Source organism: Anoplolepis gracilipes, chromosome 1 (assembly GCF_047496725.1).
Source record: "Anoplolepis gracilipes chromosome 1, ASM4749672v1, whole genome shotgun sequence".
Classification (NCBI taxonomy): domain Eukaryota; kingdom Metazoa; phylum Arthropoda; class Insecta; order Hymenoptera; family Formicidae; genus Anoplolepis; species Anoplolepis gracilipes.
In genome coordinates, this window is record NC_132970.1 from 3,586,397 (window position 1) to 3,602,401 (window position 16,005).

The 16,005-nt window shown below is 34.6% G+C and overlaps 3 protein-coding genes across 3 annotated transcripts; 2 read left to right on the forward strand and 1 right to left on the reverse strand.

The window, feature by feature from the left end:
* The first annotated feature begins 72 nt into the window (after positions 1–72).
* LOC140676032 (serine/arginine-rich splicing factor 7) lies at positions 73–3,504 on the forward strand. Its single transcript, XM_072910653.1, has 4 exons — positions 73–297; positions 596–975; positions 2,929–3,155; positions 3,226–3,504. The coding sequence occupies exons 1-3, from the start codon at positions 289–291 to the stop codon at positions 3,146–3,148; spliced, it is 609 nt and encodes a 202-aa protein (XP_072766754.1). The 5' UTR covers positions 73–288; the 3' UTR covers positions 3,149–3,155; positions 3,226–3,504.
* Positions 3,505–3,893: 389 nt separating this feature from the next.
* On the forward strand, positions 3,894–7,700 carry LOC140676020 (uncharacterized). Its single transcript, XM_072910624.1, has 3 exons — positions 3,894–5,500; positions 5,951–6,294; positions 6,433–7,700. The coding sequence occupies exons 1-3, from the start codon at positions 4,662–4,664 to the stop codon at positions 6,993–6,995; spliced, it is 1,746 nt and encodes a 581-aa protein (XP_072766725.1). The 5' UTR covers positions 3,894–4,661; the 3' UTR covers positions 6,996–7,700.
* Positions 7,701–7,791: 91 nt separating this feature from the next.
* LOC140676025 (fibroblast growth factor receptor substrate 2) lies at positions 7,792–15,786 on the reverse strand. The gene is made up of 4 exons (XM_072910637.1): positions 15,528–15,786; positions 14,964–15,262; positions 14,503–14,861; positions 7,792–14,419 (listed from the first exon to the last, which is right to left on the reverse strand). Exons 2-4 carry the CDS (start codon positions 15,249–15,251, stop codon positions 13,681–13,683), a joined length of 1,386 nt encoding a protein of 461 aa, XP_072766738.1. The 5' UTR covers positions 15,252–15,262; positions 15,528–15,786; the 3' UTR covers positions 7,792–13,680.
* Between the last annotated feature and the right edge of the window lie 219 nt (positions 15,787–16,005).

Here is a 16,005-nt window from a genome sequence, read left to right on the forward strand (position 1 = left end):
TCTGACAAATTGAAAGCACGTAGTGAAGGATCGCTTATCATTGGTGGTTGGTGGTTGGTGGACAACATCGTAAATATCGTGTGGTGAAAACGCTGTTGAAAAATTGGTTCTATGAAAAACGGTTTTTCTAATCAATTCGTAATTTGTTTCTCGAATCGATATGGAGTTATGGCGTATGTAGTGCATATGAGAAGCGATCGCGCTAATAAACACGTACTTTTCGAAAAATACGGCATAGTTTTAGCCTCGTAGTTATTATATTTACGAATAATCTACGAATCGAGCAAAATGAGCAAGGTACACAAATACAAACGGATTATGTTGTTGATAGTTTAATGTTTTGAATTACTAAAATCTTATTGTTTTATTTACAAACGATCGGCTTACTTATCTATCTTTAAATATTTCTATCTCAAAAAGTTTAACATGAAATATATCTACATACAAATTTCTTTTTCTTTCCACTCTTTCCCTTTTATCCCCTTTGAAAATATAACATTAAAATATACAGAGAGATAAAAAAATTTGTGTGATTTTATCCATTTTATCAATATTTTGCTTGTAACTTTTTTAACCTTACATGTTGTATGTTTAGATGTCACGTTATCCTTCTGATGGAAAGGTCTATGTGGGAGATTTGGGAAGTAGCGCTAGTAAGCAAGAATTGGAGGATGCATTTTCTTACTATGGATCTTTACAAAATGTCTGGGTTGCCAGAAATCCTCCTGGATTTGCCTTTGTCGAATTTGAGGATCCTAGAGATGCGGAAGATGCAGTGAGAGGGCTGGATGGTCGTACTTTATGCGGAAGACGCGTTCGTGTAGAATTGTCGAATGGAAAGAAATTGAGAGATAGAGGTTCCTTTAGGAGAGGCAGTGGAAGACCTTTTCATCCGGAAGATAAATGTTATGAATGTGGTGAAAGAGGCCATTATGCTAGAGATTGTCATCGTCACAGGAATTCTCGCAGAAGAAGGTAGGTCCCCTTAAAATTTATTATTAAATAGAATTAATCATTTAATTTTTAATAATTTTTTTATATATAAAAATACAATTTCTAAAGCTTGTATATATTAAATTTATATATATATATATATCATATTTAAAAGATTGTACATTGAATTGTTTATATTTTATAAATTTTTGCCTTTGTATGTGCGCTATAGGAACTTAACTTGCAGGATAAAAAAGGCTCATAGAATAATTACAAAAAGATATAGATTTATATCTTGCTATATGAGCCAAAGTACAGGTCTAAACTTATAATTGTTTCAAAAATATTATTTCATGTAAATCATACATTGCGAGCGCGCGTATTTAGATTAAGTTTTAATATGTATTTTATTAATTATTTGACATCTAATAGTTAGGAGAAGCACAAAAAATACTGCTATATTCAATATAATAATATAATAAGGTGGACTATATTGCTACATATAAGACATATTTGATCAAGTGACTCATGATAATTGTATTTATTGCGTAAATTTTGCTTTACAGTTATGCAAAAAGATTGCATAGGTTGCCTTATTTGTCTAGTAGCGATTATAAGTCATTTAAATGATCAATGATTAAGAGAAAAAATTACTCCTACAAACATAAAGAAACTGGTTGTAAGGCGGCAAACGTAATATTACCCGTTATTTATAGGAGTTGCGGCTGAGCATGCGGTACACGCATGAGAAATGTGTGTTGCCGCCTGAGATTGTCGCGTGAGATTCGCCTTGGGTTCACGTGTTTGTGACACACACATCGCGCGTCGTAGTTACAGCGTAGAGCACCCCACCTACTTTGGGTTTTCCTCTGCACATCTCTGCGAACGAGAAAGCGCGGCAAAGTCATGAGGGCTGGACATATGTGGTGGCTACTAGTTCTGCGCACTACTACGATACCAATCCACTGACCACTGACCATCACTGATCGAGATCACTAGATCGAGACTTTATGCACGTCGGCGTTCTTCGTTCAGCTATCTGTGATTTCTGCCTAGTCGTCGTTGTCGTCGTCGTCATCGATCATCGTCATCGTCGTCGTCGTCATCGTCGTGGTCATCATCGTCGTCGTCGTCGTCGTCGTTGTCATCGTCGTCGTCCTCGTAATGATACCTAATGATCGCTGAGAGATAAACTTTCAGCGTTTCCATCTCTAGCCACTCTTCATCTCCGTTCATCTCCGAACCTCTCGTGATTTCATCTGTGTAAAAGCGTTCATCCGCTCTTCCTTCCCGGCATAGCCCGGCGCATCCATGATTATCTGCTATAAGTACAGCCCGGGGAACTGAATGGTACATAAGTAGAACCAGTCAAGTATATTCTACACATGGATTAATGTATACAGTGACACAGAATGATTTTTTGAATGCGCGTAATGAAGAAATCTGTGTTGCATTATTATGTATAAGCTTGCACGATTCTTAAAGTTAGTTGCATATATGGAAATAGTTGGGCAGAGAGTTATCCCACAGAAATTGCGCAGAAATTATATCAATATATTTTAAAGACTAGATAAGTCAAATTGATAGTTAATATATTAGAGCTCGTATAATTTTACTATTTGTTATATATATACACTAACGTGCACTTTTATTTCAAGAAAAAAAAATTTGTATAATATCGAGACATTACATTTATAATATTTATAAGAATATTTTTTTAAACTTGTACATATTTATATATGCATGTATGTGTGTATATACATATTAAAGGTTTAACAGGAGCAGATTTTATCACATTGACGAAATCGGAATGCGCGCAATCAATAATTTTGAAGATAGTACGTGTTATGTAAAAGTCCAATCTCTAAAGAGTTCTAACAGTAGTAAAATTATCATCTGTTTCATACTAGTGTTTATAATAGTAGGATACGCAAAAATATACGCGTACATTGGTCATTATATTCAAACATTTATTCATCGTGGCTTTTACTTTAGGTATTCCCGTTCGCGATCAAGATCACGATCACGATCGCGCTCACGTTCCCGCTCAAGATCCCGTAGTAATCGTTCGCGCTCGCGCTCATCACGGCGAAGCCGATCCCGCAGCAAGAGCGTCAGTACCAGAGATAAGTATCGTAACAAGAAACGCAAGTCTGTTTCTAAAGATCGAACCAAATCGAAATCTCGATCGGGCTCTAGATCGCGAAGCAGATAAACCACAGGTGAGTATTGCAAATGTTGTTTATTATTGTTAAATCGAATAATAATATATTGTGAGTGTTTTTGTTTTAGTGGATGGTTTTTGAAATCGATGCACTCTTGACGAATTCTTTCTTTCATTTAATTGGAAAGCTACGATATATATTTCTTCAATTTAGCGTATACAAAAGCCCCCCATTTTCGGAATGTGGATATATAAATAAAATGAATGATTATTTTGTATACATACGAAAGAAGACATTTTATATTGTTATCAATGTAGTTTTTTCTTCGCTCTGTTCGCGGTGTTCATCGCTCGTTTTTAAGTTTCTTGTAAATCAATGTTTAATAAAGAAGTAACTTTTCAGACATGCGCATACATTTATACGTTGGATATTTTGACTACACATTCAATCTCGCTAAAATCCCAAGTTTCCACATCAAACATATATTATTAATGTTCCTCTTTTTTTCTACCCCCAGGGTTCCCATGTACATCTGTGTGTCTGATCGCGATCACGACTCGGCGTCGCCGAGTTTTCTTTTCTCTTGAAATTTTTTTGCGTCATTACTCGACAGAAGGCAGAACGAGTTAATAGGCGTAGCATCAACTGCTATGATCTAATTTGCGAGCGCATCATGTCATGCTTTGAAGAAGTTGCGTTAACGAATAACTGGCAAAAAAATATAATTCTATTTTTTTATAGACAAAAATAAACTCTTTTAACTATTTCTATATTTCGTATTGTCGAATGTCGTTGTCATATATGAAAAAGAAAACAAGAGATTACGTGTGATTTAAAATTTAAAGAGACTGAATATTTAAAAATAATAAAAAAGAAGAGAGTGTATGATAGTGCAAAATTAAATTGAATGACTTATTTCATTAAGTAATAACTTTTAGCATAATTTTAATTATTATTACCTAATAATTATTACAACAATTAGAATGTAATATAAAACTTATTTTGAATAATATTATTTTCAATTTTTTGAGAGAAATGCAATTCAATTATTCTACGATCAGTAAAATATGAATAAGCTCGACAGTGTAACATTCACCATGGTCGGCCTAAATTCCAATGATTCGGCACCCATGGCTTCGCCAGAGGAGGATTAAATAGCTGGTGAAGTGGGGCAAGCAACGAATGAAGGCGAAACGCGTTGTACCGAACGCGAAACACTGAACGCAGCGCGGGAAGGAAGCAAAGAGAGTCAAAAGAAGAAGAAGAGAAGGAAGAAGGGATGAAGTCGGTGCAGGCATTGATGGAGCCGCTCGCTCTTTTAGTAGCAAGGCGTCAGTAAAAAGCGCCGGCTTTAACGTTCGCTTCAGTTGTGTTCGTTCAGTCTGTCTTGTTGATCTGGCTCTTTTATAGCAGGGATTTTACTGCACGCCAAACTCGCACAATTTATAATTTTGCTCTGCGAAAGCCAAGCGTTTCGCAGGCTAATTACGTCCACTCGCCGACCTATCCCGCGTCGAGTCAATTGCACGAGCGCGAATAATCGAGATCAATTAAGCGCACGCGATGACTTCCGCGTATGAAGCGACGACGGAGCAGCAGAAGACGACGACTCCGCATGGCTCCGCGGAAGCTCACTTGGACGGCCGAGAGCTAAACAACCCGGACATTTCTGTCGCCGATATGGAGATCTCGTTGTCATCGTCACGAGGTAGTCTCGCAACAAGTAATTCCTCTTTTGAGGAACTCGTTGTGGAAGTCGGTGAATCATTTCAAGAGGATTTGAGCGTGCTCGACGAAGATGGGCGGAAGAAAGAAAATAAAAATAAAAAAAGTGTCGATACTTCGCGAATGAATAGATCCAAAAACGAAGAATTGATCTTCAAAGATAATGAGAAATATGAGGAGGAGGACTCGGTTTCAAATTTATCAGCGAATAGTAATACCGCGTCAGAAAACGCATCCACGTGTCACGCAAGAGAGGACAGACAGATCAAGGACGACGAAGTCAAGGACCTGGAGAGATCCAAGGAAGGTCAAAGAAATCGGAGCGTGCTGGAGATTAGGGTACAAGAACGACATGTGACATGCGACAGCAACATTCGTGTCAAAGATAAGCCGCAAGAATTCACAGCGGGAGACGTACGAGTTTGTTGCGAGAAAGTGATGGAACATCGTCTGTGTACAAAGGTTGAGATGCAGGACGAGGGGACCGAAAGGGAGATTATTATCGATCGCCAAGACAGCGATTCGTTCTATGATGCCGTACGATCGGGAAACGCTAAGCGTGTGTCGGCGTTGATCGCCAGCGGCTGCGTGCAAAATCTGGACGAACCGGATTGGAATGTCTCGGGTGATCCACCCCTTTTGATGGCGGCGACAAATCATTGTTTGCCTGTGCTCAGGTAGATTTTTCAGTCTCGTTTTTTAAAAAGAATTTAGTCGATTATCGCCATTTTTACGATCGACTCGTTTAAGATAATATTATCACTTTACGTAACTATCTCCTTTCTTCCCGTAGTTTGCACCAATTTAGAGACTCTATGAGTCATTCACGAATCATCGCGTAGCATTCTTTCTCTTGAATATTCAACAGCTTATTAAAAATTCATAAAGTCTAATAATAATCACTATTATTTAAATTTAAAAAATTAATCTAATTATTATATAAATATATATTAATATTAATTATTACATAATTATTACAGTATTATAATATACCTAATTATATTTTATATTTTTATTTTACATACTATTATACATTAAAATGTTTTACTATATTAATTAATAATAGTAATAAAATATGCGATTAATGTACACCATTATCTTTATTTTTATCGTCGGATATATTATAGGACGCTGTTGACAAACGGGTGTGATCCAGCTGTGCGTTCACCACGTGGTGAAACGGCCCTTCATAGGGTGATCTTGAACGGCAGGCCGGGCAACGTGTTGAAATTCGTGGAGGATCTATTGAGGCACGGCTGTCCGCCAGGCGTCAAAGAGGCCGGTGGTGGATCGACTGCGTTGCACATGCTCTCCCGTCAGTTGGCACATGCACCACTAAAGACTCAAAAGACTCACGATTTCGATACCGCCTTAAAGACACTGGAATTACTGGCGAAAGCAGGACCCATCAATGCCAAGGATCACCAGGGTCGAAGTGCCCTGCATATCTTAGCATCATCTACTGTCTTCGGTACGATTAAGATAATATTAGCGTTTATATAAAATTTATTCCTGATTGAAGTGCGCTTTCAAACTGACTCGAGCTTTCGTTGATAACTCGATGAGCGTATTTCTCGGCATATTTTTAATAATACATAATTTTATGCAGATAACAATTGCAAGACTGACATCGAGTCGGTGATCGAGACGCTCCTGACCGCCGGGGCAGATACCGCGCTGAAAAATGACCGCGGTGAAACGGCGTTGCACGAGAGTCTAGAGTGCGGCGCGTTGAACACGGCGACGTTGCTGATGCCGCGCACCCCAACGGGTATCGCGTCGCGATACGGCGAGACTCCCCTACACATAGCTGCCCGTAAGAACCACGTCGATGCGGTGATGTGGCTGCTGGAGCACGGTGAAGACCCGGGGGCGCAAGACGCCGGTGGTAATACGCCGTTGCATCTCGCGTCGGCGAGAGGATTTCATCGGACAGTATCGCTGTTAGTCACCTCGCCCCTGGCTCAACTAGAGAGAGTCAACGTCGAAGGTTTAACGGCGCTGCAGGTTGCTGCCGAAAGCGGATTTGTCAACGCTGTCAAGGTGCTGCTCAAGGCCGGCGCCGACCCCAGTCAAACCATGCGTTATTGCGCGACGATCTTGCGCCGTCACCCCGACATCTCGCTGCTCATCGACTACGAATTGACCAGACGTCGACAACTCGCCACCTGATCGTGTCACTTTACGATTATAGCCTTTGCTGGTGTTCAGTAATCGCTCAAAATTACTAAATAGAAATTACTATGTACAAAATTGTAATTGTCACACACTTGTTGTTGCTCAATATTATGAAATATTGTGGATTCAAAATGTTACATGCAATAAGCTTAATATAAAATTCTATTGCTGGGATTTATATTATTCCGATTGTGGATTATAGTATAACTTGAATATGTTAATTGAAGAGACTGCAACATACAAAAAGGATTTACTATTAGAATGTACAGGGTGTTTCAAAAGATAAGGTCAATCAAGTAGGAGATGAAAGAGGACACTAAGCAGAACAAATAATGTTAATTAAAAATTAATTTAAAAAAAATTTTTTAAATTGAAGGTGACCTTGACCTGACCTTGGCGATGCCACTCAGGGTATAATACTACTACGTAATACGTCACTTAAAACCCTTTAACTTTATATAAAACATTTCTTTCGAAATTGCGTATTTTTCGAAATATTAAGTATTTTCCACATTTTTGTACACCTTATAAAGCGCTGTATCTACTAAACCATAGCCAAAACACAAAGTTCATTACCATTATTTGTTCTGCTCAGTGTCCTCTTTCACCTTCTACTTGGTTGACCTTACCTTTTGAAACACCTTGTATAAAATAACCAGAATACAGATGCATTTTCAAATTGTTGTAGTCATCGTAATTTTACATCATTATTATTACATTTAATATTTCAATTATGTTTACTTGTTGTCGTGGTTGAATTATTTGAGGAGGGATTAATAAAATGAGATAGTTTTTATAACATTAGTGTATATTTTATAAATCCATACAATCTGTAAAATAAAGCGCGCGCGCGCGGCGGAAATGAATAAATCGAGAGCATGTCTGTATGTACAGCTATATAAGTGTAAACCATTTCATATAAACCATTTCCCTCAAAGTATCACATGATGTCTGGAAGGCTGTGTTAGAGTTATAACATAATATTATATAATAATCTCTCTCTCGTACACAATGTACATATAATGTATAATTCATTACACTTTGCTACTTTAAAACGTCAAGAAGACATTGTATAAAAATAAATACGTCTTCCCTTTATTTCATACAGACTTCTTCCTATTGCATGCATAAAGGATAAAATAGATAGAAATGAACCTACAAATCCGTTTTCAACGCATATCTATTACAAAACATATTTTATAGATGACATTTTAATTTATGTACATTCTACACTGTCAATCTTAAATCTCTTTGTGCGTTGTACAAAAAAGGAAAACCAAGTTTAAAACATTTGCCAAATTGTACAAAATATTAATTCGCATTTAATATTAATATATATAATATTTAACAGATCAATATTAAAAATATATTTCAACAAATGCATTTGTTACAAATTTGTAAAATCTAAGGAAGCCGAAAAATATGTGTTAGGCGCATACGTAATACTGTCATACGACAAATGCTGAGACATGTGGCCCATTTTTCGTGTGGAGCTACTACTGATAAAAAGCTCTTATGATATTGTTACATATAATTAAGGTACGCGCGTTTAGTGTAGCATATACAATTCATACATCTATACACAAACACACACCCTTCGATAGAAATTCATTTCGATGTATTTGTCTATAATACAGCTGTTATATTGCATATTCAAGATTGACATTGTCAGTTATCGGCCATGTCCATTTTGAAAACACTTGTATGTAACACAAGAAAGCCTAAACCATGGATATATACATACATATATATATATATCCCAACTTTGACATTATAAAAGATTTATGCTTTTTTTGGCACATTCTTGACACTTGGATATTTATATATAACCATCCACAATGTATCTCATAGAAATGCTCGATACGCACATTTGTCTCTTTTCAATAACACAATCTTCCATTAGTTTTTTTAATTATAATTCTTAAATTTTCAAAAATACTTAATCTTATTAAATCACCAATTATAACGCATAATAAATCTGGCACAAAGAAAACGTATTATTATCTCTGTTATCAAAATTTATGTCTTCTACGAATGTAACTCTAAGAATATTATTATAACAAAAGAGCTCGATTACACATTCTGCATTATCTAAGATATCTTAAACCATATATTCTTGGATAGATTTTAAAGACAGATTCTTTGGACAAATAATTGTACATTTTTTAAATGTAAACGTATACATTCATGATATTTTAATGTATTTGAGCACCGATGATAATTTTATTAGAATTGAAGGCCACGTGCTAGAAATGTTGCAGTATACATTTATAAAAATTAAAATACAAAAGTTAATGCATATTTAATAATTTTAGAAAGAAAAAAATTTCTTTTACAGTTGAGGCCTTTATATTAGGTTTGTTGACAGAGAACAAAAAATTTTATCTATTCCAAGCATTGCACATTGTTATTCGTCGTACGTTTTCTATATTAATATTAACATTTGTTCTAACTCTTTCTCCAAGGGGTACACGCATATATTATACAAATTATATTACATAGAATTTTCCGGTGACACTACACTACAATATTTGTTAGAGATGAGCATTATCTCCATGGTCATCATGCAATATTTTAATGTTTTATTTTCATATTCTGAAAATTATTTAACTTCGGAAAATATCTCCTAATGAAGATGTCGACAATAGTTTCGAAGTTACAAAAATGTTGATAAAAATTAGGATATCTGTCAAAAATTTGAAATTTTGTTATCTCAATATTTTGCCCATCTCTGACATTTATTATAAACTGATATATAGGCCTGAATTCTTTTTGCTCTCTACTAAAAAAAGAGACTTTTATATAATAATATATTTAATATATATATTACTTTGTGTGATACATTTATATCTAACAGAAATTTTTTATTCTATTAACGATATCTCTAAAGTGTCTCAATGTAAGGCAAATTTATTTATTTTTTTTGTATAAAATTATTGAACATTAAAGCCAGAAGAGATCTCATATTAACTTATTCACTACCAATTTTTAATCGATTTAGAAATTTGTTTAGAGCCTGCAAAAAATATCCTATTTACAAAATCTGATTTATTCGCGGAAAATCATAAAACCGGCCGTTTAACATTATTGCCTGAAACTGCTCGTTTATTCTTCGTTGGATTAAAAAGTTGCATTTAAAAATGTTCATTAATGAGGATATATTTTCCACAGTTGTTTGTAAAATATTCTTTCTGGATTTATTAATCTTTCCCTCTACATATCATTTAATTCAGTCTTTTTATCAATTAATTAATTTAGTTAACAATATTTATTCGTATTTTTTTGAAAGTATTCGTGGTATTCAAAAATTTTAATTATACACACACGCACACACATAAATGACATTAAATGTAATAGATAATAAATGAGATATTCAGGATAATGACATCATGTTATTCAAAATTATGCATTATAAATATTATCACATAAGTTTTAATTATTTCATATTGTTTTTTATATTAATCAATTATTTTTAAAATAATAAGCTGCAAAAGTACTGTATTTTTCAAATACTTATATATGGCAATGAATATGTTAATATCATCGAATAATGCGAATTTTTCAAGTTTTTAACATGTGATATCGCTGTCTTTGATCCAAAAATTTAAACGTATTGATTTTGTTTTACAATTGTTAACAGAATCTTATTAATAGGAAAATTTAAATATCTAAAAAAATTGTATCATAGGTTTCTTTTTCGATATCGTTATCATTTCTGTCTTTCTTCTGCGATATAGTCGTTTTTAATTGATAAATTATAATAAAATAAATTGTTGTGAATTCCTGACGCACTTTTATTACTACGTTAAAGAAATTTATTTTAGTATATATATATATATATATAACAAAATAATGGAAAATTTTGCATAATAAAAGAATAAATTTTATATCAAGCAAGCAATCCTTAAAGAAAGCGGACAAGATTGGAACGAAAAAATTGAAGATTCAAAGAAAAGATAGAGAAGAATCTTTATCTTTGTTGGATTCGCGTCACTCGGAAATTCAAATTTCTTTGAGATTCTTACAGATAATATAAAATTTAAATCCATAACAGGTTGTATCATAATAAAGAAAACAAATATTGAAGATAGTGATTTTAATGCCTAGTGTGTAAAAAGACGAACGCAAACAATTGTATAAAAAAAAAAAGGAATGATAAAAATCTTACAGGCGTTCCTACGTCACTATTAATAAACAAAGAGAGTATTAGGCCAAGAGTCAAACAATAACAGACTTTGAGTTATTTCGCAACAAGCAGAATTGTGATGTGATTATTAACTCAACGTACATACATACTTCCCGGGAGAAAAAAATGATTGCACATGTGGCAACGAACGGGAAAACCTGCGGCCGAATATATATATATATATAGTGAGTCAAAAGAATTTGACAATTTTTAAAATAAAATATAACTTAAATATTTATTTATTATTTAACAATAGGATCTAGAATGTTATTTGAATATATTATCTTATTTATTATTCATCTTACTCATTCTTTAAACAGTACATTTGTCAAATGTAATGTATGTGTTGTAATTTTTTCTGATTAATTAACGAAATCACGGCCAAAGTACAGGAAAAAAATTGCAGCTCTAATAGACAATATGGTACCAACAGTTATGCGAAACCTGCGTGATAAACTAAAGTAATGTAAGAAAAATGGAGAATATTTGACAAGATGAATAATAATAAATAATAGATAATATAAATAGCATTCTATATCCTATTGTTATGTAATGAGAAATGAATATTATAAGTTATATTCCACTTTTTTTCTTTCGAAAATTGCCAAGTTTCTTTAACTCACCCTGTATAACGCGAGAGAATGCATACCCATAAGAGTAATTAAATTATTTTTCTATACCAATAGAGAGAATAGCAGAAAGAAAACAGGCACATATCTATATATTTACATAAAATTAATTACATATGTACCTAATGTAAAGTTTGACATTATTCTTTTTTCGATTATTTCAGGATTTCAGTGTTGCTCTTACGGCAAACTATTCTTTATTGTCGCTGCGACTTAAGAATTTTTTTACAGAAAAGATATAGCAATATAAGTGCAATCTAATGCTACACATTTTAAAAGAAATAGGTAAGAGTAATATTTCGTACATTTAATAAAGACATGTTTTTTTGTAAAATAAGTTTGTTATTTCTATGACGTAATTCAATCGACATTTAATTCAATTGAATTAATTATCAGAAATTATAGCTCATAGATTTAATAATAAGTTTTTTTTTCAAAAGAGAAAGAGAGAGAGAGAGAGAGAGAGAGAGAGAGAGAGAGAGAGAGAGAGAGAGAGAGAGAGAGAGAGAGACAAAGAGAGAGAAAAAAAGAAAGAGAGAATTGGAATGCACATAAAAAATAAAGATCTAATATGTTTTTTGCAATATTTTCTACGCAATATTTTCTATCTTTTAACACACGCGAATATAATTGTATTTCTATGTGTGTGTGTGTGTGTGTGTGTGTGTGTGTGTATGTGTGTGTATGTGTGTGTCAAAAAATTTTTTAATAAATTTTATGACTGATAAACAGACTTACTTGATTCGATTATATCTGTTTTCTATACATACATTTTTTTAAAATATGTAAATGTATATAATGTATTTCGTTTAAATTTCACTTTTTATAACAAATTGTAAATATAATAGATAACAATATACATATCTATAAAAAAATTAATGATTATTATATCCACAAAAGATGTATGTCTTTTTTACATCTTGGATGTGTATTGCAGCATTTTATTACAGCTCTACCAAAAAAAAAGTTGGTTAAATCAACTTGAATCATTAACATCTAGTGGATAAATAATGCTGTAAGATAAATCGTATATATAAATTTTTACTATAAACGAAAATATATATAATCTTTGGAACATAATAAATTCCTGCATTAACTACGTATTGTTTATTCAATATCATTAGTTGTTTGCATCACAAGTATCAAACTTAAATGAATATGACACTTGCAATCTTATTTTAAGTTATTACTAGTTATAGAAATATTGGTATTATAAACTTTGTTGTTATTAGTTATCTTCGCGACGGATAAAATAACTAATTTAATGCAGCAATCACTTAAAATTAATCACTATGTTATAATTCTCGTTATCTCAGTGAAACTCATATATTTTCTTTACGTATATTTTCATACCACATACTTTGTGTCTCTATTACGATCATTTGAGCCATATTAATTTCTACGATATTTACAGAAAAAGATTAGGGCACTTTAACTTCCAATTCCTCCAACATTAGTTTGTAAAATGCTAAATGTAAAAAATCTGTGTGTGAAGTACTAAAAACTTATCTATATGTGTCATATATATATAAAAACATTTCCTCTATGCTGCCTTATTCCGACTTGGAAAAAAGACTTATTATTTATGAATACTGTTGCTCTGATAAAATGCACTGAAAATTTGTATATAAATCCATATGCTAGAAATATATCTCATGGTATATCAACTATACTATGTAGCCTCCAGTGTGCTAAGAAATGTCGAAAGTTTAAAGCGTAACGAGTTTATTAAATGAGTAATTAAAATGAGTTTAATGATTTCCAGAAGCTTATAGTGAAACTAAATCGATCTTTCCCAATTTCTCTTTTTGCAGAATAGCGAGGAACACGATACATTGTCTCATTATAGGAAGTATAAAATGTGTCACTCACTTATTGACGAATTGTGTTTACACGCAGCTGTCACCAGGTCGTCTATTGTAGAATTGTGACGAGTCTTCCTCGAGCCCTCGTTATCGTGATTAGGATTGACGTGCGAGAGAGCAACTGTTTTTTGGAAGTCTATTGTGACATAACCTTCCTGCGGCTTGTTTGGAGATTTGGGAGAAGACGGCGGCGAATTCACGTTATTATCGGTACCAGCAGATAAATCTCTCGTATCCAGGTCCAATTCTGCGTAATTCATCTTCCTGATCGGACATTCCGTCGGCGATGGGGCTAAGGGCGATTTTTCGGTTATCGAGGTGCCGGAGATTCTCTTCTTCAAACTCTGAATATCGCTCGTATCCACATTGTAATAGCAATGCTTGGAGATTTCCTCGACATCCGATTGCAAGACGGGTAATGGAGGCGGACGCACCCTGGCAATCTTTTCTACGTGATCTTGTCCGGGATGTACGTTTATATATGCGTGAGATCCGCCTAGGTTACTCTCCTCCTTGAGTTGACTTGTTTCAGAAGTACTAGGCGTCGGAGAGATACGATTGCAGAGTATTTCACTGCAGATGTCTAGATTCATATAAGGCGCCTTAATCAGTAACGGCGATGTTAGGTCACAATTGGTAGCTTCTGCTACCATTTCACTAGGCTGAACGGGTATCGATTCTGTTTCTGCGAGTGCATTTCTAAATATTGCATTCTCGACTGCAATAATCTGTGGTGATCTGCAATAATGAGAATAAAAAGTTAGTAAATATTAATACAATCAATATCATATCTTATCTGATTGATTAAATTGGTGCACTACCTTTGTACTGTTCTTCCAAAATTCTTGTTATTGTTGTGTTCCGTGAGGCTAGATGACAAGATTTCTTCATTGACGTAAGAGGACGGATGGGGCTGAGATATCGGTGGCGGAGGCGGCAGCATAAGAGGTGGCGAGGATGATTCCACAGTTCCCTGGGGTGATATAGGACTGCTGCTGCTTTCGACACTGCTCAATCTTCTGATACCGTTTTGCTGGCTATGACTAAGTCTAGAATCCATGCAACTGTTACTTCTATTAGATGGTATTGGATCTAAGTAAGTAGGCTCTCTTGGCGCTGGAGTAGGATGCGACATAACTGAAAAGTCTGTCGATACTGTGTCATCTCCATTTTTGGACACCTATTAATAAATAAATAAGAAATATATTTTTTACAATATATATATATATATATACATATAAAATATTAGTATTAGAGGAGAAAAGATTGTGTTTACACAAACCTGAAGTTTCGTTTGTACAAGATTAAACAAATCCCTCGCCTTTTTGCACTTGAAGGCATATATGCCTTCACCTGTAGGGCAACGTCTGCCAGACTCAAAACTAAAGAGTTCCGAGTCAAACCCGTAACGTCGTAAACAACGCAGTGGCCATGTAGTCGGTTGCTTGCTATTCTGGTGGAATATAATACTTCCCTCGGTGATCTCCAAACGTCCACGAGCAATGGGTTTACCCTGATCATTCACGTTCATCACTTGAAAGATGTTCGTCCTACTGTTGACGCAACCCATCCTTCGTTTATCTAAACAAAAACATCACTAATAGACAATTTGTAAAATTTACACAGAGATTCGTTAATGTTACGATGTACGAATCGCAGGCAGCATTGAAATACAACGAAACGTTTTCCTTATTTGTCTCGCACATTCTGATTACAATGATTCAGAGTTATTATTAAGAAATAATGGAGAAGAATTAGATTAAATTACATATTTGGAGCGATATAGTACGATGACGCGATACATGACATATAGATGACCAATCAGCATATGCATCAATATACACACCAAATACGACATAGCCAAAACGACAGGACAGGAGATTCGTCTTCCGACGAGTGCGTAATCGCCGACCGCGTATACCCGCACGTCAGCGCGGCTATGCCATTTCACCATAGTATCTCGGGCGAATCGAGAGATCAATGTGCAAAATGTACGAGGAGATTAACGACGAGGACCGCGCCAAATTCGTCATCGTTCGAGGCGACGAGGCGTATATATGTAGGCACGTTTCAATTACAAATTATACAAATATTTGACAAGCTCGGGAGGGGACTCCTGAGGGAAGGGGAAGACGATCGCTTGGGGCGAGACGGACGCCCCGGAGGAATTATCGCGATACGTCATCGTACGGAAGCTCGTCAAGACACTTCGCGCGAGCTCTCCGGATTATATACCGACAGTTTGGGTATAGTCGATAATACAGGTCTCTGTTTTATCCAGAATTTTAGGAACGTTATCTTTCGCGAGATTCTGCGATTATATT